Genomic DNA, 27,747 nt, shown 5'->3' with positions numbered 1-27,747 from the left:
AAATTGTGTAATTCCCACTTAAAACCTCACTGATGAAACCACTGAGGGAGAAAAACCTTCAACACATGCCTTGGAAATCCACTAGTCTAGACTATCAGGGCTCTTTGATTTCACTCCATAAATTCAAAGAGTACTCCCTGATACACCTCTTTCATAAATCCACTGCAGTGGGTTCATATCAATTAATGTCCAACGTGTTAAGACTTTTCTCAACCTGCAACTACAACAGACGGGGAGTCTGTTTGGTTGGGCTTTTTTACCCTTTGCAGTGGCAGTCCTTGGGTAGGCACTAGCTGTATATCAAGCTACCAAAAGTATTTGCAGAGGAAATATGCAGAGGAAAATTTGTTTTGTTGTGAAACAAAAGAGATACCAAAAGATCTCAAAATTAACAGTGCTGACATGTCTAGCAGCTCCTCAGAAACAGAGAACGATGTTAATGCAACATAGGCTGGTACAACCACTGGGATTGCAGCATGTAGGACAGTTTTTAAATGAAGAAACTACAGTGGTGTTAAACCAAAAGACTTTTATTTCTCACATAAAAGAGAGGTGGGGGAAACAACCTTACTAGAAAGTTGTGTTTGGCTTTCATGTTTTTGCTGGTTTTAACACCAATGAATACATTTATATAAACTATATTTTAGCTTTAGCAAGAGGAAATTAAGCATTTCAGATGTTGATTTTTCTTTGGCAAAGCTCAACCAACAAGATGTACCTACAGACACATATTTGCCCAAATGGAAGAAAATCTCTCTAAAAAAATGCAAAAAAGGATTTGAGTTAGGGTAACATCATTTATATTATACTAACTTTATCTTCCACCATCAAGAATCCTTCTAAAAAACAAAACAAGGAAAACAAACAAAAAAACCCCAAACAAAAAAAATATGTCATCCCCCCCCCAAAACCCAACCAACCCACCCAAAAAACCAAACAAAAATCCCCACCCCCATAACAACACAAATCACAAGCCAGGCAGTAGAGCAATCTTACATTGAGAATCTAGTAACAGATTCTTAATTTTCTCCTAAATCTAAGTAACACCATATATAAGGGGTTCCCCATATTTATCAGTGAAGGCACTAACAGATGTTGGGAGAGCAGAAAACCAGGTTTCAAGGGATGCTTTAAGGTCAGTCACGTATTCCAAATTCTGGCTCAAATTGCAACTAAATCACGTCAACTGCTGCACTGTTACATCCAATGAAGGCCTGAAAACCTCACAGGATGCAGATTTCACCATCACACAACTCTGTTTAACCACTCTCATGACAGAAGATACTGTTGTGTCAAATTGGAACAGCCCTTTATCAAAGCCATAAAATAAGTGGACAAATAGCAATTCCCCAACAGAAATTTTTTTGCACCTTATGTTCTTGTTGAGATGTAAAAAGTATCTTAATGAAAGATTACTTATATTTAAATATGGTTTGCTATGCAAAAAATACCTTTTAATTTTATTATACTTTGTAATGAAACCTTTCAATAGCCAGTTACCTATGATTTAAAAGTGCATGGATACATAATTAAAAATTTACTGCTTTCTATCTCAGCACAATGAAGACTGTCTTCATTATTAATAAAGCATCCTGCAGTCACAAACTATGCCTATACATACATATTGATATGTATACATTATTAAGTTTTCTTACCTACCACTGGATAAATTATCTTTTCTTCCTTAACACTACTTGAAAGTAAATGTTAGACAGGAAACATATTAGCTACCATGGACTCTTCCTGTATGAAATGCTTTTTCAAGAGGGAAATGAAGGAAGAACAGGAGTTAAGAAATTACAGAAAGAGTAATTTCTGTAATAATAATAGTTATACATTACACACATTACAAAGTCAGCCTATCCTTTCATTGGCTCTCCGTGGTGTACATTTTGTGTGGGCAAGTCAAACAAATGCTTATGACTGAATTTTTACATTTCCCAGTACTACCCAGTGGGTCAGGTTGAAAGGGACTACAGTGGGTCACTGATCCAACCTCCTTGCCACATGCAGTCACCCCAGAGCACACGGAACAGGATTGCATCCAGATGGTTCTTGAGTATCTCCAGCGTAGGAGACTCCTGGGAAAGCTGTTCTATCTCCTGTCACCTGCACAGTAAAGAAGTGTTCTTCCTCGTGTTCAGGTGGAACTTCTGTGCATTGGTTTCTGACTGTTGCCTCTTGTCCTGTTGCTTGGCACCACAAAAAAGAGCCTTGCTCCATCCTCCTGCCACCCCCCCTTCAGGTACTGACAGACATTGATGAGCTCCCCTCCCAGTTGTGTCTTCTCAAGGCTGAACAGGCCCAGCTCCCTCAGCCTGTCCTCGTAACAGAGATGTTCCAGTCCCTTCAGCATCTTTGTCACCCTCCTCTGGGCCTGTTCCAGGAGCTCCATGTCTCTCTTGTACTGAGGAGCCCAGAACTGGACACAGAACTCCAGATGAGCTTCACCAGGGCTGAGTAGAGGGGCAGGATCACATCCCTCAGCCTGTTGGCAATGCTCTCCCTAATGCACCCCAGGGTACCACTGGCCCTCCTGGCTACAAGGACACTGCTGGCTCATGGACAATTTGGTGTCTACCAGGAGCCCAAGGTCATTCCCTACAGAGCTGCTTTGCAGCAGGTCAGTGCCAGCCTGTGCTGGTGCTTGGGGCTACGCTTCCCCTGGTGCAGGATCCTTTGCACTCACCTTTGTTGAATTTCAAATTAATATGAAAACAAAATGGACATTAAAATACTTGGCATCTTTTTGTACAGACACTTTCATTACCACTTAAGACATTTGTTAAAATTGTTGACCTGGTTACTCTTATTTGCATACTTTTTTCCTGTAAGAATAGACGTAGACATAGCATAGTCATTTTCTACTCTAATTAACATACATTTTACTTTCCAGTAAAATTAAGCTTCTATTTTTGTAAATTTATCACCCTCTTTACAAAATAATGCATTAGCGAATTCACATTATCATAAATTAACACATCTGTAAATATTTTTATTAAAACTATGACTTATTATGTCTACCCGGGGCTACCATTTTTAATGTACTTGCTCATTGTTTTATTTGTTGCTTGTATGCTCCAAAACTTACACCTTTCAATAGTAACACAGAAGAATTATCTGATGTGGATGAGGTCAAGTGATAACACGTTTGAGTAAAATGATAACCTGAAGTGCAACAAGTTGCCAGCTACAAATACCATGTCCCCAAATTTACTAGAAAAATTAATACAATGACAGAAACCATTTAAAAATATCTACATTTTCATTAAAATTTTCAAGAACTGAACAGGAGAAAAAAGGTTAGTATGTTAACAGATGAATTATAAAGTTGTCAGTATTGATTAAAATTCAATCAATTATTATGCAGATACATGTTCCTGACATATTCCTCTGATTTATTGTTCTGAAGGCTTTATTTAAATATATTACAGAATCACTAGGTTGGAAGAGACCTTCAAGATCATCAAGTCCATCCCAGCCCTAACACTTCAACTAAATTATGGCACCAAGTGCCACATTCAGTATTTTTTTAAACACATCCAGGGATGGTGACTCCACCACCTCCCCAGGCAAACCATTCCAATACTTTATCATTCTTTCCATAAAAACTTTTTCCTAATATCCAACCTAAACTTCCCTTGGCACAGCTTGAGACTGTGTCCTCTGGTTCTGTCAGTGCTGCCTGGAGAAAGAGACCAACTCCACCTGACTGCAAACACCTTTCTGGGAGTTGTAGAGAGTGATAAGCTCCCCCTTGAGTCTCCTTTTCTCCAGGCTGAAGCACCCCCAGCTCCCTCAGTCGTTCCTCACAGGGTTTGTGTTCCCAGCCCCGCTCCAGCCTCGTTTCCTCCTCTGGACAGACTCGAGTGTCCCAATGTCCTTCCCAAACTGAGGGGCCAGAACTGGACACAGCACTCGAGGTGTGGCCTCACCAGTGCCGAGTGCAGGGGCAGAATGACCTCCCTGCTCCTGCTGGCCACACTGTTCCTGATCCAGGCCAGATGCCCTTGGCCTTCTTGGCCACCAGGGCACACTGCTGGCTCATAACAACACATCTATAATCTCTGCCTGAAAACCACTACAGTGAAATGACAAATGTTTTTCCTATCAAGTGTAACATCACAAGGAATGAACAAAGAAACATGAAATGCATACTGAATCTCCCCCTTAGTAATCAGTAAGGTGACGATCATACTGTGTGAATTAACTATTTAAATACTGAGAATTTATTTCTGTTATCTCCATTTCATCTCTTAAATTAAATGTGGGGAAAGGAACTTCCCTACAAAGCACAAAACACTCATAAGGAAACAAGGGAAAGTATGAGTAGTAAGACAAAATAAAAATAAACGAGAAAATGTCAAAAAATGCAATTTTGAAGGCATGCAAGTTATTACAATGAACATCAGAAAAATAATTTGAAGCTACTTAACAATGTGAATGTTTAAAATACTTACTGTGACCTTCAACTGTTTTTCCTTTTACTACTGATTATCTATTTAAGTCTGAAAAACTATTTTAATTACAATAGTAGTTTCAGTCCAAGGTCACAAAACATTTAAAGAGGAAAAATTTACTGTGGTTAAATATCTATGTCTTTTAAACAAGTCTTGCAGGTACAAAAGGAAAAAAAGAGAAAGTACTATCATTAATAATTAGTGTACCACACTTGTTTTTCCTCCACTTATAATGAAGACACCTGGCCATTATTAATCTTTTGTTGATGCATTAACTCCTACAATAGTGCACAATAAAGAATGTTCTCATTCTGATGAGACTACCATACCCTCTAAAACACTGCTATCCCAGCTCACTTTAAATGCTCAAACTTGATGCCAGCCTTGCTGCTTTCTTTTCCTTTTCATGAAGATATTAAAATAACCTAAAAAAACCTTACAAATGACAGGAGTTAAATAGAAGAAAGCTGCATTCTTATGATTTTAAAGAAAATTAAGATTTGGATTATTGAAGAAAACTTAAATCATTATCTCAAACTAACTAGAGTTTAAAGTATTTCCTGTCTGAAAACTGTAATGAGTTTCAACAAATAACAACCATCAGCAGATGCCTTTATTAGCTAATCAAATGCCATCACTGCTGATAACCTTGCTTCTTTGGCACAGCAACTTACTTCTACAATAAAGTTCATCTGCCTGTGAAAAGATGCTTTCTTCTGGTACATGGGAGAGGGAATGGTAGAAGTGTTTGAATTTATTTAGGTCAGGTGACTGGGATTGGAGCCTTTGAGTTTTAGAGGAAGAATAAAATACTTTTAATTCCCTGAAGCCAAAAGCTGTTTGGAACTCTTCCTAGATGCTGTGAGATGATTATGAAGCTGGCTACTTTCCCAGTCAAATGGCCTAGAAAAATCCTTATCTCTAAAGTGTACGCTTGCTCCCAGGTAGATCAACCTGCCAATCCTGACCTTCTACCAGCTGGAAAAAGGCTGACTGTAAGAGAAGCTACAATGCTGTTTCTTATCTCATAGGCAATGTATCATCTGTAAGGGAAGTGAAAACAGGAAGCAAGAGATATCCAAGAAGTTACTCCCATCAGACTCAATCCCATCCCCCTGTACCTTTGGCATATACCAAAGCTGTGAAGTAAGCAGTAAAACTCTCAAAATAAATGTCAACAACAAATCTTTAATAAATCCAGCCTCTCTTAGGGGCTCTAATACATATGTTTCTCCTGCAAATATACTTTGCAACTGTTCAATAAATGGTTTGACACTTAAGAAATTAAAGAAGTAATTTTCTTTACAACACAGTGTTTGCATAATGAAACAACCAACAAAGCAAATCCAGCCATCATAACATTCCAGTAAAATTCCCACTGAAACTGCCCTCTCACCTGCAGGTGAGATCATCCCTTTTTTGCTGTTATGTTATTTATACTGTTGAATAATTAATTCATTCATATTAAGAGAACACTATGTTAACTCTTCAATCACAAAAAAAAGACATCAAAATAAAGCACAGATCCCTTATTTAAGACATTCTGTTCTTAGAATTATTAATGAAACAAACAGTATATCACTTGATTTTTAAAGTGAATATAGCTTTTCAAGAAGTACTTACAATCTTTCAAGAAGGTGTAATCCAGAGAAGGAACCGTTCTTCAACTCTGTTATTTTATTGTTACTCAAAATCCTGTAAACAAAACCAATCAAGAACAATGTATTATAAGTTTGGTAACAATTTTTTTTGCTACAGCTTACACTTCTTTTGTAACTCTTTGTTTAACAGCCTGTATCAAACTACAATGCCTAGCTCATTTTCTTGAGGTGTATACAAAAGCACTACTTAAATATTATGAAGGAGAAAAAAAAAAGCTTTGTATGTCATCTGTTTTAAGCACCATGAAAGCTTTCATATGTAACATCTGACAGGAAGTACACCCATCTAGGATTATCCTAATATGACCCAGAAGTGGTGTAGTAGGAATTAAGCATTAAAGAACAAATCACTACATTCAACATTCTTGTCTTCTATACCCATTTTGGTTTTCCAAACTAAGCAGCATCCTGTCTTCTTCCCACTTCCTCTGCTCCCCTTTTTAGCCACACACACATGTACTTCTCCCAGACTGTACTACCTTTCCCAGCCATCCTTCACACATTCATCCTATTCCTCAATGCAATCTTTTTAAAACATCTGCAAATAAGCTCAACAAGCACTCATCTATCCTTTCTTCTCCTAAAGGACAACACAACCACAAGTTCCTTCTTCCTTTGGAATAACTGGATCAGGTCGATCCTGCCAAGCACCCTATTATCCCATCACAGCCATCTGCACAGATCACAGCAGATCCTAATTATCCTCAAGGTAGGAATTTCTTTGTATGGCTGATATTTCCTCACTTAGAAGGACCTGCTTTCTACACAACCACATAGCTCTCTCTTGGACAAAAACCCAAACCAAAACAAAATAGCCTATTTTCCTTTTGACTCATGTCAAATTTTGGCATCTACAATACTCCTTACAAAAGGGTTCGCAATACAACTCTCCAATCCATAAAAAATGCTTCATTTCACTTGTTCTGAAAACACCTCCTGCCAGCTTTATTAACTGTTCCCCACTTCTAAAAAGTGAAACACACAGTAATCAATCCACTTACCCTCTTTTTACTATGTGCCATTATGTACAAAACTAGATGTCTTTTTTCCATTTGTAAAAATCTATGTTTTACTTAATTATTCTTTACACAAAAGCCATTTGTGACACCTTAATAATTTCTGAGTTCTTTCCAGCTTTATTACACTAAAAAATTTGTGAGGTAAGACCACCAGACCTGAAATAGTACACAACGCACAGACAAGTCACAAATCCACATACTGGAATAATGACATTCTGTTTCCTACAATTTCCTTAGCAATTCCTAACATATAATCTGCCTTTATCACTTATGCTAAGAATCTAAGATTTCTAGTCAGCTCAATGCCCATCATCTTATATAAGACAGCAGAGGCTTTGTCCCCAGTAAATTTTTCAATTTTTTACAGTGTGGCTGCTGCTGCCATTTTATTGCCCAATTACTTTCACAAACTTCTTCCAAAATTCTTCACTTTATACTCATCCTTATTACATCAATCAACTCACTCAACTATGTCAACCCCTTACTCACACTGTTTTACAGGTCATTAGGAAGTAAGTTGTGCATTACAGTTCTCTATGACTCCACTCCACTGAGAAGGATTTAGTTCCACACCCTCTTCTTATCCTTTAGCAAGTCAGCTGCTCATCTGATGATCCTCCATTTAAGACTGACGTACTTTTTTCATCAAATGCCTTTGGCAAGGGACAGACACACCTTTTAGAAAACCATGTTTCATTATAACAGCTAGATGAACCTTGTAAATATTTTGCTGACTCTGAAGAGCTCCAAAGGACTGTGAGGAAGAGCTTCTCATTACAGAAGATGTAAATTTCCCATGGTACCTTTATCTTTATCCAGGTATCCAATATATTTATTATAAGTTCTACTGATTTTTCAACACAAACATCAGACTTGGAACCATGCAAATGGTGATGCACTTTTAAAAATAAGCATTTGCTATCCTCCAGTCCTCAAAAATCATGTTCATTCTAAGCAAGACTTCAGAAATTTCATCCCCAAGTTCTTCTAAAAGCTCTTCAGTCACACCATCTTGTCCTGGAAATTTATTCACTGTCAGATAGTTCCACAACTTCTGCTACAGTCACCTCAATTTCAGACAGATCCTCTATCAAATGCATCCTTCATATCCAACATGTCCCCACAGTTCTTCACTTACACCAATTACATCTTCAGGCTGGATAACTACTTCTACACTTAAATGTGCCACACTATGAGTCCACCACATCTTTCAGATGTCTTTTAAAACAGCCATAAACCAAACACACACACACACATGCACTCTTTCCTCCAGTGCATAAAATTTACTACGTAATGACAAGGAATAATACTTCAAAACACACAATGAATAAGATTAAACTAAAATAGAGATCTAGCAATCTACAAAAACAGCATCATTTTGACACAGCTGTATATTACACTAAGTAGTTTTCTTCTCCAGGCTTCTCAAAGACTACCTCAAGTCTCTATAGTTTAGACAAACACAGATCAGGCATTTTTTGTCAAAAATTCTGGCTCTGACAATTTCTCTTTCTCATCTCACATACACAAAGTCAAGACAGTTGAACAAACTGTTTGAAAATCCTTTTATTTCCAGCCTGATGGTAAGAAGGTTTAAAAATTCTTAAAGTTAACCTTAAATCATTCAACAAAGGTAACAAGTTCTGATGCTAAAATGAGGAGATTCCATTCCTTCTTCTCACCTTCCAATCATACCATGTATTTCTGCAGCTCATGTCAACCCATCCCTGGTGCCCACTGCTCCACAAGCTGCAAATGTTAAACTACACATTTATCCAGGGCAATCCCCAGGAGACTGATTTATGTGTCAACTACACAAGAGTGATCAACCTCATATCCTACATGGTCAGATAATACCAGGTGAAGACTGATCACAGGAATGGTGGAAAGGAAGAAGGGGAAAAAATACTTACAAGTATACTGAGAAATTGCTATTGTATTGCTATAATGCCTGTAACATCTACTGGAGTGTCCGTCAAGAGCATTTGCTCTTGTGAAAACATAGTTCTGTACTCCAATACATTAAGCTACCTCACAGGAAGAAAATAAGGAATTTTTTCCCTTGCCTGCAGCTGTGATAAACTAGATGAACAAAAGAACCAGTGCTGGTTTTTAAAAACACACATAGAAACCAAGGAAGCACAGGTACTCTTAAAAAATGTACGTGTATTTCAATGACTCTTTCCATCAAGAATGGCACAACTTTTAACACAAAACTACTAAATACATTTGCAAGAGTGCAAGTTTGGTAGTAATAATAATAAACATCATCTACAAATTGGAATGCCCAAAAAACTAGTAAAATTTAACCTGAAGCATTAAAATTACACATCCTAAAGTCTTTCAAACTACTCCCCATTCTACTCAAAAACGTTTCAACTTAAATAATGAATTTTACTTGTAAAAATGGCAGGTACTGGGTACATTCACCAGAAAACCAAATAAAGTATATCTCTACTTCAACATCCTTCCTGGTTTCAGAAATGTATGCATGAAGAAAAATAGTAATTATATATAAAGTAAATGAAGGAGCTTATAAAAAATCATTAATAGTTAATGCAAACTGAGCATAAGGCATAACAGCAGCAGCAAGAAAAAAATGCATACCAATTCCACACTTCAGGAGAAATTAAGGAAAAAAAACCCATGATGTTCACAAGCAAACATTGATCTAAGTCAACACAAGCAAGCAAATTACAATCCTTAGTAGTACAGAAATTAAACTGTATCTTAGTTACAATTTACTTCATCTAAAGATTTATTGATATACCTGTGTTTTTTCCAGAAAAATAACTTGTTCAAAATGGACCTGGAACCACTTCAAAAGCAGCTATAACTGACTGAACTAAATTTAAACTAAATAAAAATAACAGTTCTGTAAGAAAAAAAAAAGTTTTCTGACATTGCCTGTAAAATAACAGGTCTAACGTAGATGCCTTTGAATATCTGGGTACAAGGTAAATTTCTCTCTTGAGTGTGATTTACAAATTACAGCCAGACTGATTAAGTATTTTCTCTGCAGAGGCTGTTAGTTGTTCAACCATAAAGGTTTAGTACAATAAATGATAGATTTTACAACACTCAATATAACTTAAAACACTTCATCACCCAAAAATGTTGTGTAATCTTAAAGAAATGCAGTTTAAAACTTGCTATTAATATATAGTCTATACATTATCTGAAGTATTAAGAGATGTGGCACAAGAAGACAAAATGTAATAAAGCATCCACCTCAAAGTAGATGTTTTATAGTCACTTTCAGTTTCTGTGCATTAATGTACAATGAAATGATGGACTATTATGTACCACTTAGGCAAAGGATATTATTTGTGATCAATAATAATTCTTAGTTACTAGTTTAAGACCATAATTTTTCCAAAGAGCCAAGTAATTCTGAAAATATGCTAACTTTTCCATCATTAAGAAGTCTAAAGAGAAAACAGTAGAGAGCTACCATTGAGATGAGAGCTGCACTCATCCCCATCTTATTCAACTCTTTAACAAATTACTTTGAAACATAAATGATGTCACTGAGGATTCACAAAGGGGTTTCCACAGCCCAATGTCACTGTTGCTCCATATTTCCTATGAGCTCCATATGAGGTTTTTTATTTTCTTTTCTTTTAAATAATCAACAACACCTGATTGGAACAAACACATTTTGCTTGTCCAACACTTATATATCCGAAAATAAAATGTGAAACTACTGCAGGCAATGATAGTTCCTGTGTTAAAAAAAACATGGCCATGGAATTAACACTAAAAAACCTGGAAGAACGAGCAGCTAAAAAGTAGGTTCTAGAAAGAATTATGGACATCTCAAGTCACCTTACAACAAAGCATTTCCCTCTTTCTCTGAGCAGAAGCTCTGAGAGACCAAGAGTTAATCTGAAACAATGTACCTCAAGAAAAGAAATGTACCAAACCCCTCAAACCCCCTTAATTCTCCCCAGCTTTTCACCTATTCCAAGAACATTGCTGAAATGTTTCTTTGTTGAATATAACTTGGATCAAAAGCCTGTTTTCCATTTTGCTCCACAAACTGGCAGACAACTTTGAAAAAACTGCAAAGAAACTCAACTATGACTATTAACTTATTGGCTAGACCTTTAGCAGTAGATGCTCAGCATGCAAAACATAAATGCAGCCAAACCCAAAGTCTGTTCTTTGTACTATAAGGAATTTTAGCAATAGGTACCAAAGATGATGTCCTAACTTTCCTTTCTCATACAGAGGGAGAATAAAATCACTGCTGGATCCATTTCTACCATTAGAATGCACTGAGTAGAAAACGTTTTGTTCTGTGAAACCATTTTGGCTTGTCAGCTATAAAACATCTATCACTAAGACATCAGTGATTTAGGCAGTAATTTAGAATGCATGTCCTAACATCACAAATGAATCCTAATCCAAAGAATATTATTAAAACACACACACATGCATTAACACTATTACCAAATAGTCAAAAAGGCCACTAAGAAGCCTGTATGAAGTGTAACTGTTAGCTGAACACTGAAGTAGCTTCCAAAACACATTTTAAAAGACTCAAATGGAGAGCCAGGAAATAGATAATAAATCAGATCAATTCATGGTGACTGCGTACTCTAAGAACTGGGAAAGTGGCCACCAGCAATAGTCAGATTAAAATAACCATCTCCAAACAACCAAGAAAAATGCTTTCTGCTGAAAGTTGTGAACATGGAAAAAGAAACACATTTCTCAAAGTTTTTCTTGTAGAAACTGTGATTTAACAAGGATATAAACCCAGTATTTTTCAACAGTTAGTATTTTGCCTTCTAGTGAGTTACTGGTATCAAAGCAAAAGAGACCTTGAAACCTAGACTGAACAGAACACAAACTGTACTTGGTTAATAGTAACTCTGAAATGAAAGCACTCCATAAGCTTTATACAGAGAAAGACCTATTATTAATTCCAAAACTCTAACAAAAGGAGACAGTATTTTCCAATTCAACAAAACCATTACAATTAAGGAAGCTTAGCAATGAAACATTTGCAAAATAGAAGTTTGCAACACATAAAAGATTTCCTGCAATATTTCATTATTATGCATATTAAACGATATTAAAATTGTAAACTAAACCTCCCAGAAGTAATGAAATTACAGAATTAAAACCGTGTCTACTTATACTGCTCCATTTTTACCTGGTAATGTGCTAAATTTATATCATCTAATGAGGAATCTTGATTTTTCCTACACAATCCCTGGATTGTTCAAGCAGCGATGCCCACTATGCAGTGCCATTAAAGAATTTTTTTCTTGATATTCAGTATGCAGCAACACACTTTATTTATTGCTTTTCATTAAAAACAAACTGTTCTTAAGGACAGAAATTATTTCTAGTGAAAAACACTGCCAATCACTGGAGCAACACAGCAAGTTTTCTAAGTTTTAATAGTACCAAATAAAAATCATCTTAGAAAAGGACAGAACAGAGGGGCAAAACAGAATGGGAGAATGAGCAGCAGCATTGCTGAAAATCATACTAATTTCAAAATAAATTATTGTGAAATTACAAAATTACCAACCAAATTTTGCTTTCTTTCCTGTACTTATGCCAGGTTCAAAAGCCTACCATGAAGAAAATTCAGAGGACACAGCTACACCCTATTTCTTCCAACATTAACTCTATGTTGCCATTTCTAAAGGAAACAGAAAGCACTGAAGTCTAACCCTTGTGACCACTTCATTCTAGAAAGCTTCCTCAAAGTTCTCTCCCCACTGGTTAGATCTGTAGCACCTGCATTATTTTAAGATATCATGATCAACTTTTTCTGTAATAACTGTCTTGGTTTACTAACTTCTGCTCCCTCCTGATTTTCCCACTTAGCTACCAGCTGTGTAAGTTTTAGGATTAGCACTGATTTGCAGTTCAGTGCAAGTTCACCTGACCCCAAAAAAATCCATACATACATGCAAGAATAACTTTCTTCACACAAAACAGCACACATGGATACCTTGCCAGCCACTTCCAACTTTACCTGCTATGGCAAATAAATTAATAAATTCTCTGTGTCATATCACAGTAGTACTAATTAGAACATAGATTGTCACACCCAGTCTCACATGTATTCACATTTCCTACCAGGTGTACCTGCTCTCTATGAAAGTGCTTTGTCTAGACACGTTAACAAGCACTTCCTGTCAGCTGCTGGCACACAAAGATACATTTACAAAAATTTATATCCTAATCCTACAGAAGTAAACAGTTTTTGGATAGCTTAGCTCCCTGAACTGACTAGGCATGGAGCCAGACAAATGCTAGTACTGCAGCCAGGGAGGGGAGGGGAAAAACCCACAAACATCCACACAGCGACAGACTGGGAGGCGAAGGTATGAACACACCAGCTCCAGTTTAGGCTACGGTTTTAGCGACAGCTGGATGCTGATGCAACATTCCCCACACAGGGGGGGAGATCTCCTCAGCCCTTGCATCTCATCATCCCTGTGTCAGGGAGAGAAGCTGAAGGGGATCTGCAGCCCACAGCCATAAGTCAGGTCACTGCAACCCACAGAAACATGAATGAGTCAATCAGCACACAAGTTAATTTGAGAATTGCTTAAAATTCCTGTTAACATCAGAGGCTGTTATCCTGAAACAACAGTCCGAGTATTGGAATAAGTTGTCCAGAATGTCTGACAGGACACTTTTAGAAACCTAAGTGTAATTTGCAAAAACTCTGCCTGATACTCAGTTTCAAGGTAAAACATACTCTATAACAACATGGGAGAGCTACTAAGGAGCTCTTGTATCTGACAGAAACAGCTCAGGTGGAAACAGCACATCATGTGGACAGCACCAGAAGAACTTTCCTGGACTATATATAGTGTTATACCACTACCATTCCTCATACGACCCATCTCTCTTACTGGCATAGAGATGTCAATAATGTCTAGTAATTTCAGGGTAGCTGCTGAATTTCCAAGAATGTTGCTGATCCCACATCAAGGCAGTTTACACTCAGCCTTTAGCACCTTATTTGCTCTGCCTTCATTCCCTCTTGAGGTTTCCAGTTTCCCACTGCCATAATTGACATATCAATTCAAGGAAACCCACACTTCCATCCCAACTCCCAGCAATAGCCTCCACCTCTTAATCCAATCTTTCTGTGTTCATTCTCCCTAGACTCTAACCTCCCTCCCCCTACCTTAAAGCACCTTCTTTTCCTAGATTGAGGTGACATAGCAGAGGGCACAGATTGTACTTTTAGACAAAACACTAGAAGACAGCACAGTCCTCAGCCACCTGGAGTCTGGATGAATCCTAGAACACACTGTCCAGTGCAGAAAGAACTGTGGAATTAAGCTGCCTATTTCTTAAACATCTTTAATCAGTCTGCATCTATTATGTTTGGGTTTCTTCCCTCTCCCCAAAAAGCTTTTGGTCTATCTTACCAAAAAGGTCAAGTTCCTACTCCAGAAGTGAAAACTCTGCAGCCCAGCCAAACCTGGCTGACCAGCCTGGATCACACACAACCAAAGCAGGCAGTCTGCTCCCTGGGGACCCAAAAGCTCCGCACAGCAGTGCCCTGGCATCTGCCTGGCCCCAGGGCAGCCTGGAGATCTGTGGGACAGTGCTGTCCCCCACCACTGGACACAGCCTGCAGCAGTGCACAAGGATCAGCCACAACACAGCGATCCAGTAAACAGTAATTCATACAGGATATGATCTCTAGCACTCTAGAGCAACAAGGCATTGCAGTTTTCACTGCTAAACACCCAAACAGTGAACACAAGGGGAAAATTAAATTCTCTATTTACGTAGTAAATTCAGCTATTTACTACGTAAAGACTAGAGACATTTGATAGATTATATAATTTTTAAAAATAAATTTAAAATTCATTATTCATCTAATTACAGAAAGAAAAACAAAATTACTCACAAAAACATACTTTATGTGACTGATGTTTTTAAACAGTTTATTATCACTGATGAAAAGAAATGCTCAACTGTTTTTAATCTTCATGGATTAACTAGTAGTACAAAAAATGCATTTACACTGAACAGATTCAAAAATTATAGACTGTAATGGTGAAGACAGACTATATAAGGCAGTAATGACAAATCCATGAACCTGCAACATATCTGGTCCATGCAAAGTACATATGGGAACCATTAAATTCTGAAAACTCTAAACTTGCAGCTCCATAGTTGTTTTAAATTACAAAAATAACCTCTGAAACATGAGCAAACTGCAAGCATAGAGACATAAGAAGTTATTAGTTCTTCATCACTGCAGCACAAATTCTAGTTCCATTCTTTTGCTCTTGGCATTAAATAAAAACAAAAATTTCAGTATCTTGTAGTTCTGAAGCAAACCCAGGAATACTACTGATCAAAAAAAGACAATAAAATAAAAAGTATTAATTATGAAGATTCAAATCTGCCTTCTTGAGGCTAGAAACAGCATAACACATTTGACATTTAATAGTCACTTTAGGGCTAATTGAAGGGCTAATGAACACATGAAGAGCATCGCTTAAATGGGTATCTACTTAGGAACAAAGGTATTGGGCAATTTTACATTAATATTGTAGCTCTGAGAATTTAAAAAAAAAGTTCCACTACAGAAATTTGCTCTCCAGAGTTATGCACAACTTAGCTCTGTCCTTATCCCTTATTTTCAACTCAACAGTAACCAATAGATAGCTCTGATGCAAAACCCGAGTCCCAGGCTTGTTAAAACTGCTACAGTTGTATCTGTGGTACAGAAGCCATATTTTTAATTGTCTCATGTATTTATTCAAAAGTAAAATCATCTCATTGAGAAAGGCACATAAGATAATTTTAAAATGCTTATACAGAAGAGTATTTTTATTAAAAAGAAATATGAATCAATATAATAATTGAATATTATTGCATGAAGACTATTGCCAGTTACAAAACCACCATGTATGTTAAAGTCATTACTGCAGCACTTCATGAAATAGGAAAACACTATTCAATCTTGACAGTGTATCCCAGTGGACACATACAAGCCATGCAACATGATGTCTTCCAAAGCTGAATAATTTTTCAGATAGAACTAAATATTGCTATTTAGAAGAAAACACTGTTCATATTGTGACATCAGAATCTTCTTGCAATAAGTGTACATAAGAGAATACTACACATACATATCTTGTAACAATCTCACAGCAATGAATCCATGTGGAAAAGTACATGCAGAAAAGCACAAAATTGGTTATCTTCTCAACAAGGTTAAAGACACACAAAATCTGACAGAAGTATAGAACACAAGCCTATCAGTAAATTACACACTAAGGATTTTTAGGAGTCAGATGTCACTGATACAGAGGCATGTACATGTACTTGTGAATTAGTACATTGTGGCTACAGTTCTCAAGTACTATCTCTGTACTGCCCTGTGTTCATAAATAAGATGCATTTTGCACAGCCTGTGTATCCACTGGCCAAAGAAAATTTTAACTTTTAATGGGGATTATTAGAACCTCGTACCTTCAAAAATGGTATCACTGCCCAAATTATTAGTACTCAGCACCTTAACAGTCTAAAACTGACTATTCCAACAAAATAAACAAAAAAACCAAACCCAAACCAATAGCTATCAAGAGTGTCATCAAATTAGTAAATAGAAATGTACTTTAAAACTTTAAAAGAGATAAACTTCCACAGAGGATATTTAAATTACATGACTCAGACACAATGTAATAACAGATTACAATACAAATGGCTTCTTGCAATATCAGTGACATTTTGCTTCGAAACTTTATAAATTTAAATTTGTGTCATAAACAGAAAAATTGCACAGCTATTTGGAAGTCCAAGTAAGTATGCATATGAGCTTCTTAATGGATGTAGTCTGATGTGATTTTATTTAGGAGCTGGATTAAAGCTGTAACGTTTTAAAATGTTTCCTAACAGCAATCCAGTTAAACGTATCTTTGAAAAGCTCTGAACATTAACCCAGGCAAATGCTCTGGCTTGTAAATCCTAACACTTTTTTAAGGGCAAACACTGATACTCCTGTGCTCCTATGAGGATATGTGCTTAAGCAAAGTTGTTTGCAGAGCAGTAAGCCTCCTGATCCAGAAATGCAATCCCTTCCTGAGTACATATGCTTTTCCTTTATTTAGATTCCTGTTCTAATAATATATGTAACAGGTAAATAATATTTGCAACAAATAATAAGTTTCATGGGCTTGTCTTCAGTGGACTTACACATTCTCTTCCAAAAAACAATGTAATGGCTAATAGCCAATAAGTTCAAACAAGTATCCACCATCATCATTTGAATTTGCATCAACAAACAACAGCAGCAGATATTTAATCTCAGGCTTCTATTACAAGAGTACAGGGCATTCCTCACTTAAATCATGGCAATGGCATCATGGCAATGGCTTCAATACCTACTGAAATAAAGAACATGTCAGACAAACCACAGTTACATTCACCCTGTTTTGGTATATTCAAACCAAAAGCATCTCATCTGTCTGCTTAACCTACAAATGTCAAAGCAATCGATGCTGTGCCTGTAGATACACCCTTCATTTGCATCCAAATCAGCTGTTATTATAAAATGCTAAGAAAAAAGTCTCTTCCTTAGCTAAAAATGAACTTGAACTCACCTTGGAATTTGACCTAAGTGCCCCATAAAGCAACAGCTAGTTCTACCTGGATTGTAAAGGAAAACCAATTTACAGTACTGCTAGAAATCCTACACATTACTTACTCTGCCATAAACACGTTTCCATACTTTAACAGTCCTCTTCCCGTGTCTGCTTTTCTTCCTCAATCATGAAACAACCATATCTGCTTTTCCTCCTCAGTCATGAAACAAATTTACTTCATCTCTTACCAGCTGAAATCAAATTAGGATTTTTTTTCTGAATTGTAACTGAAGATTGTCATGATACTGACCTAAATTACTGGGACAATAACATGTTTTGTGGCAAACACAAATTAAGTGACCTTGCCCAACTTGTATCATCATTAACCACTAACTACAATGGTGTGCAAGAATGAAAGAACCTTGCCAGCATCCTCAGATGCTACTCACTTATCCTAATTTCCACTATTTCTCACTTATTTGCTCACTTTCTAGAGACTATTGTCCTCAAAAGTATTTCACTGGGAAAAAAGAAATGGTAAATGCTAAAGGCACAGTAGCTAATCTGCTGAAAATCTAAGAACTTGACCAGTGATAAGGAAGAAACCAGTATTTCCAAAATGCATATAATCACTTCATTTGCATCATTCCTAATTCACTCAAAAAACAAGAAGTTATATAAAGCTATATAGGTCATTGTATTTAAAACTGGTTTGTGCTAAATACAGTCAACATAAAAGAAAATTAACTGAATTAAAATGCAGCTGATATACACAAAAGTGATCTATTTTCAGCTACATATCTCTGCAGTGATGCAATAATCCAAAAAGATCTAATAGAAGTAGTACTTATCTTAATAGATGAATCCCACAAGAATCAAGATAACTCAGGGCAGTTTGACTCTAATCAGACAACTGTTCACCAAGTGCTGCAATTTTAAGTATCAGCTTGGCAAAAAAACCCCATTATTTTTGGCAAAAGATTAGATACCAATTAATCCAGGCACTACCAATCAACACGTTAGTGAAGTGGCATTTGGTGACAAGCCCCACACAACACCAACACTTTCAATCTAGGTTAACATGGATTTGGTAATAAAAATTAAAAAACCAACCAAACACAACAAAACAAAACCTCAGAGAGAATGGAAAGCCATGCCTCAAGAGTCAACAAACAGGCAAGATTCTGAACCTGAACACAACAGCTAGGTTTGGAAAAAGGAGGTAATTGGTTTAACAATCCTTGTTTTATATTTAAGCAAAATTTTGAAGTGTATGTTCATTAAATTGCATCAACACAGTTATGATATCTCCTACAAATAACAATGAAAAATGACATTGTTTCTTGCTATGTCTACTAAAAAAGTTCAAATCAGAAAAATGTTTCAGAAGTTGTTATAAATTTCAAAGGCTAATTAATTGAAAGCTACTAATTAGTGTATGAAGATATGCTCTAGATATTTAAGGAGTATGAAAATCAAGATGAAAGATGAACCATTCTTCCAAATTCTTCTGTCACTACAATGATGAACAAAGATCCACTCACAGCAAGGCTGCTGTATTTGGAATCTGCTTGTCTTTCACAGCAATCATAGCTGTGATTCAAGTTTTTTGAACCAAAAGAACCCCACAGTGCACTTCAGCATATCAACCATACCAATATCTACTTGTATCAAAATTTTTATGGATAATACCATACTCATAAGTTGTAATCAGCTGCAAAGCATTTGAGGCCAACAAAGACTAAAAGAGATTTGCTATCAAACTACTGTCACTTCTACTTTTTGCCTTGTTTTCTAATTCAGAAACTTCAAGTAGGAACATCTATAATCATTTCTCACAAGTAATTTAGAAATGTTGGCTGAACCCTTGCAGACAAGTAAGAACAACTACTTTAGCCTTATTTAGCTCCCATTTTTTGCCTTCCCTTTTCACACCTCACTAAGACTTCTGGAAGAACACCGTTCCTTGGTGTGTCAGTGCTGTCAGTGCACACAAAAGCAGCAGATTGTTGTTCTCATGACAGCACATTCTGTACTTTTTAAATGTCAGGTTACTGGTAGATCTTTCAAACCCGCGACTTCCAGTTAAGTAGATAAATATCTTAAACTAGAACCTATATTTCAGTTCCTTTTCACTGACTTTCACTGACACTACTTGGTTGCACTTGAGTCTTCTCATGGCAGCACAGGCACAATAAGCCTCTCTAAAGAACAGGCAAGGGTTTCACTTTGGGAACACCCACGGATGAGATCAGGCTGAGCGATCTTATCCATGCCAGCGGGATTGGACCAGCAGATCTGGAGATCTCTCTTCCAATCCAAACCATTCTATGAACTTCTTTACTGGAGTCACGTCCCAGAAAGGAAAACAACTTGCAAAGCCTCTCTTTACACGTGCACGCTTAAGTTCTAAAGTAAGTGGCAACATACTTTTTACTTTGGATTAAGTTGCATATCCTGTTTGAAACTTGTTATTCAAATGGATAAGCACGAATTGCCTCCGCACAAAAACAGCCCGCCTACTGAGGGATGAAGCAGGGAGAGCTGGGGATGCTGCTCCACGGAGGGAGCTCCACGGGACGGTGCCCCCCCACCAGTGAGTTACAGGACACTTCGCCCCTTTCAAAAACGACCACCCCGGGAAACTACCGGAAAACATGAACAGTACATCCGCTCCCGGGGCTTTCTCCAGCACTGGAGGGGAGTCACCGACTCTCCCACTCCCCCCAGCTCACCCCATTTCACCTCGGACCGGCGCTCCCACTCCCCCTCCGCCCGTCCACGTCGCACCGAGGCTGCCCACCCCCCACGCGGGACGGTACTCACAGGGTGACCGTGCGGTTGGGCAGCGCCTCGGGAGGCAGGACCTGAACGAGCTCCAGGTTGCTACAAACCACCTTCACCTCCGCCGGGCCGCCGGCCGCCGCTTTGCCGGCGCTCTTGGGACGCCCGTCGTACTTGCAGCCCGGGGGCAGCGCGGCGCCGCCGCCGCTCAGCACCGCCAGCAGCAGCACCAGCACGGCGGGCACGACCCGCGCCGGGCGGCGGCGGCGGCGCGGCGGGCGGCAGAGAGCGCGGCGGCCCGGGGGCAGCATGGCAGGGCCGCGCAGGACCCTGCTCCGCTCCTCCCGGCGACGGACGGGCCGGCCGGGACAGGCCGGAGGGAGGGAGGGAAGAAGGGGGCTCCGGTCCGCCCTGGCCTAGCCCCGCGGGGGCGATGCCGCCGCCATGCGGTGCCGAGGGAGCGGCAGGCGGGCGGGAGCCGTGGCGGCCGCGGCCGCCTTTGTGTGGCGCGGGTCGGGCCGAGCGCGGCGGCAGCAGCGCCGCCTCCCGCCGGGGCCGGACCCCGCGGCACCGAGCGCGCCCGCCGGGCCGCGGCCTCACTGCGCAAGCGCCGCGGTGGTTACTGCGCCCCCGCGCATGCGCGGTGCCGGGCGGGGGCCGCGGCCGGGGGCGCGGGGCTGGGGGCGGCTCTGTGGGGACCGTGCCCTCAGGGGCAGAGCCTGTGCGCTCTCGCTTGCTGCAGCCCTGTGGGGCCCTGTGACTCTCCGTGAGCCCTGTCCTCCTCGATAAAGTGCTTTGGTTTCCCTCTCCTCTGCTTCCATGACTTGGCTCTTGCCCTACTGCTCCAGTTCCTTAGTTTTACAAGGACTGTTGCTGTTCTAGCTTCATGGAGGAAAGATAATCCCCTGCCTAGTTGCTAAATGGCTTCAAAATTCATAACGCCAAGTAAATAGTACTTAAAAACATTTTTCCTCAAATTGGCCCTGTAAGATGAGGTAACCAGTTATTCCCACTTGATAGCCAAAAGTTATTTGATTATGATTTATCTCAACGATACAAAAAACCCAATCACACAGATACACACACCAAATCCCACCTACCTACAATGTGTGTTTTCATTGCACACTTGAAACCACTTTCCGGAGTGTAATTGGGTCATGTTCTCACATTTCTCTGCAGCCAGGACAGCCAGGCACGAACACTTCCATGACAATGACAGCTGAGATCCTCAGTATGGTCTTTGCCTCTAGTAGGTGTGAGGATAATAAAATAACTGTTACCTAACAATCAAATTACAAGAAGTGGCAGGACCTACTTAAAATTTTAAGACAGATTTTGCCGAACCTAAAGGAAGTTCTGGTAACTAACCAAGAACTCACAGTGCCCCATCCTTTGAGAACTGGCAAATGGCACCCTGCAAACTACCTGCTATTACACAGAAACCTCATTTTAGATATTGTCAGTAACAGCTGCCAAAATGAGTCTTACAAAATCTCTAACCTAAGATGTCCTTGAATAATGCTGAACACTCAGGCTGTAACTCAGTTTTAACTGTAACCTAACAAAAGATTCTGGCAAACCATTGGAGTTGTAGATTGGAGCAAAAGGAACAAGATTACAGTAAAAATTCCACAATTATTCTTTACTCCTAGACTCTGTGTCTTCTTACAAATGAAGATGAAACATGTTCTAAGTAGTGAAATTTTTGACCAGAATGCAAAGAAGACACTGGTCCCTGAGCTTTAATATGATGTTTGTGTGCCACTGAGTCACTCAACAGGACCAACCTGATCTGCGTGAGATGTGAGGCCATTGTTACACTTGAACTAAATTAGGTCAGACACAAAATGCAAAGTTGACAATGCTTTTTTACTCTTATGCTGCAGTTATACTAACTGCAAGAGAAGAGAGGTCTAATTAACACGAAATTCACCAGTGTACAGAAAATTCTTTCATTTTGGGCTCTGTTTTAAACAAATTCAATTTGTACTGTTAATTTGTGTTGGATGGGTGCTTTTCATCATAGAAGGTTATCATTTTTGATCTGGCACCAAGAGTTGTAAAGCTGGATTAACTAAATCAAACCATGGCCCAAGATACCTTTTCCCTCAGAATAGTGCTGGGTTAAACAGTTCATCACTTTGGCTACCTTATTCCCAGAATTTTTACCTACATCAATAACATGACCCGATTCTCTTCATGGCCACATAAAAAGCTTCTGCTGGGTGATGGATCAGCATGGAGATAGGGCATAAAACTGGCAGTGGGAGCAGTAAATGCCAGTTTAGACTATTGATTCAACCAGAATTTTGGTTTGGCATCACCACAGCTTCCACATAGCTAATCAAGAGATTGCACTTCAGTGCTACTGAAAGAAACATTCTCATGTTTTTCTCAAGCTACTTGCTTCTCAACCTTGTCTTGTGCTCGTGGCAATGCATGTTTTGATCAGTTGTATCAGTGAGATGATCCATGTGGTCACATAATCCAAAGATGATGATGATGGAAATGGTGAATGTGGCTTCTGGTGTCTGTGATCACAGCCCATCATAATTTTCCATTCTCCTAAAGTCCTGAAGAGAAAAATTTCTTGTACTTCTTTTCATCTTAATGTCTTATCCAATTCCTTTCTAATGTACAGATTTGTGCATTAATTGCCCTTGAGGGTTCTGAACTATTTGCTCTGTTCTTTCATCTCTGCTGAAACCACTCCTGCTAAGATATCTCACTATGGATGCCAGTTGCAAAACTATGATTTTAAACTATGCCTCTGTTTAAATGCTACTATGGGAACCTACAAGTCTTGCACTCTGTTGATTTTTCTTCTTAGTTTGACTGCTTCTGCAGTGACTCTAATTCCACTCTTCTTTACCTGTTTTCAAAAGGCTTGAAGGCCTCAAGCACAAGTCTCTTGAAGGCTTATCCTTGTCCCTTCATCTTTCCTCTTTCATGCAAATTACTGCAACTTCCATTCTGTGCCAAATATTTGAAAATGTTTTTTCTTACATTGACTCAGGAAAGGCCTTAATCCAAAACATATGTCCCACAGGAGTCACTTAACAAGTTTCATGTGAGGGTTTGGGGTTTTTTGAACTGCAGTATACCTATGTCAAGTTTATTAGGTCACTACTTTTATTGTAGTTGTTGTGGTCTAAGGATATAAGAACAAAGCTACATAGTATAGCTGCTTCAGAAACCAGAAAGTCCTGTTGCATCTACCTTTCAACTACCTTACCTTTAGGATATATGCCCTCACTCTTGCTCCACATGCTGTAGTTACCTGATTGTTCAACAAACCAATTTAACCACAAAACTTTTTTGTGTTTAGTTTTCTGTCAGGTTATTGAGTTCAGTCAAGGCAGGAAAGGGTTAAAAGAATGTCAGAACTGAAGAGGGGGGTGGGAAGAGAGTGAAACCTCCCACCTGGGCAGCAAAGTAAGTAATCTTATGTAACTTCAAGAAAAACAAGATTTGTAGGGGGACAAATACCTTTTCTTATAATAGCTGATATAGATACAAAGAAAGAGCAAGTTGTTCCCAAAGCTTACTGGCTATAGCTGGGATAGCAGCTACTTTTAAATATCACTTCTTTCTGCGATTCTTGCTTCTTTTTCTGCGCTGAAAAATCTCAGGACTTTCTTTCCCTCAATCCCCTCATCCTCCACCAGTGTTGGTGATGTTGTTGGTGCGGGCGATGCTTTCTTTGTAGTGAGCCATGTAATTTGAACTTTTTTGAATGTGTTTTTCTTTTGGATTGCCAACAAGCACATTTTGTCCAGTTCTGTGGTTTCCCTTCCCTCCATAAAATTTGCTGCTAATACATTCACTTTAAATTACTTTTCAAAATTGAATGTACTAATGGCAAATTTTATGAAGGGATGGAAAACCACAGAAATGAAAAATTTTCCTCCCTTCTTTTTAGTCTACTAATTAGTAACTTTTTCTATCCAGTATATATAAGAAGAAGGGTGTGGGAAAGAGAGCAAGGCAACTAAATTCTTATTGGTGATTATGTGTAAACGAAGGTAGCCTTGGCAGCATTTCAAGTTCTTAATTTGTCCTCAGGTCAAAGAGATAAATAGGAACATTTACATTATGTCTGTCTTTCATTCTGATTCTTTTCTTTGCTTACTTCTTTTTTTTTATCATCTGTTATTTTACATCCCTGCATATTTTCCTGGGCTATCATCACCTTCACTGAAACGGTTACTCTCTAATTCTTCTCTCAAGGGACTCCCAGGCTACCTCTACCTTCATATCTTATGGGGTTTTTTTCTCACTGCCACAGAGTTTTTTTTACCAACCACATTTCATGGATTGGGATATTATCAGTTACATTTTGTTTGCTACAGCAATTGTCAAGAAAGAGGAAGCATTTGGTTGCCCTCAGCTTTGTCTGCAATACTGTGGTTATTTGATATTCCAAGTACAGGGAGGTGATGATAACTGCTGACACATGCTGGCTTGCTGTTGGTAATCACTAAATCTAAGCAGGCACAGAGTCACCTTTGTACAACCACTTCTTACACAGCTGCAGGTTGTACTACTGCACCCCTGCCTCTGTCAGCCAGTCACTGAGCTACCCCAAGCTCTGCTGTGTGAATTACACAGGTATTTCCAGATGCTTGGCTAATGTTTTTCAGGCTGGACATTCTCCATTTGTTCTCAGACACAGAGATATTCTCTGCAGCCACTCTCCCATTTGGCAGCAGTCAGTGGTCAGAGACCTTCAGCTTTAGTAGTATAATGGGGAAAATGGAGTTTTTAGCCTCTGTTGGGAGTCTGAGGAGAAACATTATTTCCCTCTACCTATGTTGCTCTTTAAGCAGACTTATTTCACCAATACTTTGGCAAAATACCAAACATTCATTGACTTAGTTTGTACACTTCTTATAGAAAACTTTTTTGAAATGTTTAAAAGACTGCTCTCCAAGCTGCTTATTTAGAGATCTCTGGGTTTGGTTGTCAATAATTCCAAATTAAGTTAGAATTATACACATAAATTTTGTATATTAGAACTTGAAATACCACCAGATTCACTTCCGTGAAGAGGACAGTCAGTCCTTGAATATTTTCATGCTTGATTTTCATTTTCTTTGCCATGACTGAAGGAAAAAACCCATTCTGTCTGGATTCAGTAGGCTCATACAGGGATCTCACTCCTCCTCTGCTGTTTTAGACTATAGTTGTAGATGGAGCACTGACTTTGAAACACAGTTCCATCCCATAATTTTAGAAATGTGAACGGCTCAAAAATATGTAAAATATGTTGTATGAGGTTTTTTTTTTAACATACAAATTCCATTAGCACTTTTTGTGTATTTAGCCTTCAAATAATTGTTTCATATAATTTTGAAATATTTTGATTTTCTATATATCTTACATAATTCCTCCCAAAAAATAAAGCTATAAAAATATATATTTGCATGGAAGAGGAAGAGATCAATATAGTTTTCATACAACTGAGCATTAAAAATTTTCTATAATGTGTAACAGTCATTCCAATCCCTTTTGAAATATTTTCATCTGTTAGGGACATTACTCAGCATTAATGTACTTACAGGTTTCTAAGCAATAATCTGCTAATAAAAATGGAAATAAAATAGTTTTCCTTCTACTCCTTGTCATACTTTGTTATATACTTCAATAGAGGTTACAATGTATGTAGGTTTCAAACACTCAGAATTGTGAGGAAAAATTATAAAGGAAAACAAAAATCTGGACTACTTCATTACTAACATAGCAGTGCTTATGGCTTAAAAGAAGGTGATGGTGTTCTGAGGTGGTGGTGGTTATGTCTAGGTAGATAGATGGGTATTACTGTTGTGTGAATAATGCATATGAAAGAAAAGCTGTCTGCTGCTTAAGCAATTCAAATGGTTCAGAAGTTAAGCTTCCTTAAGAGGAATAGTTTGAAGTATTTCCTTTATTCCCAAATCTTTTCACCTTAGATTTTACAGAACATTAGCCATAGAAAAGTCCCAAATTTATTGGCTGTATATTGTTGCCTGAAGCAAGAGATTCTCTTTTCTTCCCTGCATGATATCTTGAACTCAGGGAGAAAACTTAGATGGAAAAACAGGAGGGAAAATGCTATTGTGCTAACAAAGATAAAGAAGACTAAACTGGCCAGAAGCATGTGACAACTGAGTCCCACATTGACACAGGACTGTAGCTCAGACAATATGCTGCAGGACTGAGCCAGGCCTGGGCATAGTCAGAAAAGCAGAAAGGGAGGATGATAACAGTCTCCCCTGGACTCACGGGTATGCCCACAGCGATGGAGCAGGAGCCACGGGCACACTGATGACAATGAGTAAGATATTGCCTGTGAAACAGGGGTTGTCAGTACCCAAGATGCATGTCCCCTGTGTGTGGCACACGGACACAGGGCGCAGCCCTACCACGCAGAGATGCAAAAGGAGCAGTCAGTGGATGGGAGAAGCGCCCTGCCTCACTGTGGCACTCCTTCGGAACTCAAACCCATACCTTGCAGCAGGTGGAGCCACAGCAGTAGGTTATAGCTGCCTGTCTGCTTGCAGAGCTGTATCATCAAAGTGATCTCTGTGGCACCCTCAATTTCTACACAAAACTACAGTCTAAACTATCTGCTGTGAGACTTGTACTGATCTTTTCTCCCAATACGTTTTATCCATAGGATTATTTATAGTTCTGGTAAACAATCACAAGGCATAAAAAATTAAAAAATAGGAAGCATAATAATAAATAGCAATTAGTACATCATTAAAGTTTTTCTTCCCAAGACAGGAGGAAATGGAGAAAACAATGCATTTTGATGTCAACATCAGCAAAATTTCTGGATCTTGCTCTTTGAGTACTTAATCATCCTGACATCTAGGCACTTCCATGGGAGTTTTGGCAGTGAAACTATCCAGGGAAAACTTTTTGTTCAAGCAGGCGCTTCAGACTGCTTGCCTTTTTTTTTTTTCTTTTTTAATAACAATATTTTTAAATATCATGATTTTATCACGATAACACAGCATAGGAAACATAATTCAAATTGTGTCTTGTAGGCAATTGAGATTCAAGTCTTAATTTAAACTTCATTAAACAGTTAGTATATATAAAACAAATAGCAGCTATATACTAAAACATATTTGCAGAGTATTATGGCAATGCAATAGGTCCATATCAATTTCACTGTTATGAATCTATTACATAACTTTTAATCCTTGGTGAGTGTTTAATAATCAGTATTCATAAAACATAC

The 27,747-nt window shown here is 38.5% G+C and overlaps 1 protein-coding gene across 1 annotated transcript in view; it reads right to left on the bottom strand.

Annotated features, from left to right (window-relative positions):
- The window catches only part of ADGRA3 (adhesion G protein-coupled receptor A3), a 54,807-nt gene extending 33,781 nt beyond the window's left edge, over positions 1–21,026 (bottom strand). Inside the window, exons 1-2 of the mRNA XM_036382267.2 lie at positions 20,559–21,026; positions 6,084–6,155 (exon numbers count right to left, since the gene is read on the bottom strand). Coding sequence (XP_036238160.1) covers positions 6,084–6,155; positions 20,559–20,827 — 341 coding nt within the window. The 5' untranslated portion in view covers positions 20,828–21,026. The remainder of the gene's footprint in view (positions 1–6,083; positions 6,156–20,558) is intronic.
- Between the last annotated feature and the right edge of the window lie 6,721 nt (positions 21,027–27,747).

The sequence above is a fragment of the Molothrus ater genome, chromosome 4 (genome assembly GCF_012460135.2).
Source record: "Molothrus ater isolate BHLD 08-10-18 breed brown headed cowbird chromosome 4, BPBGC_Mater_1.1, whole genome shotgun sequence".
Taxonomy (NCBI): domain Eukaryota; kingdom Metazoa; phylum Chordata; class Aves; order Passeriformes; family Icteridae; genus Molothrus; species Molothrus ater.
This window is presented reverse-complemented; position numbering and strand designations above follow the sequence as displayed.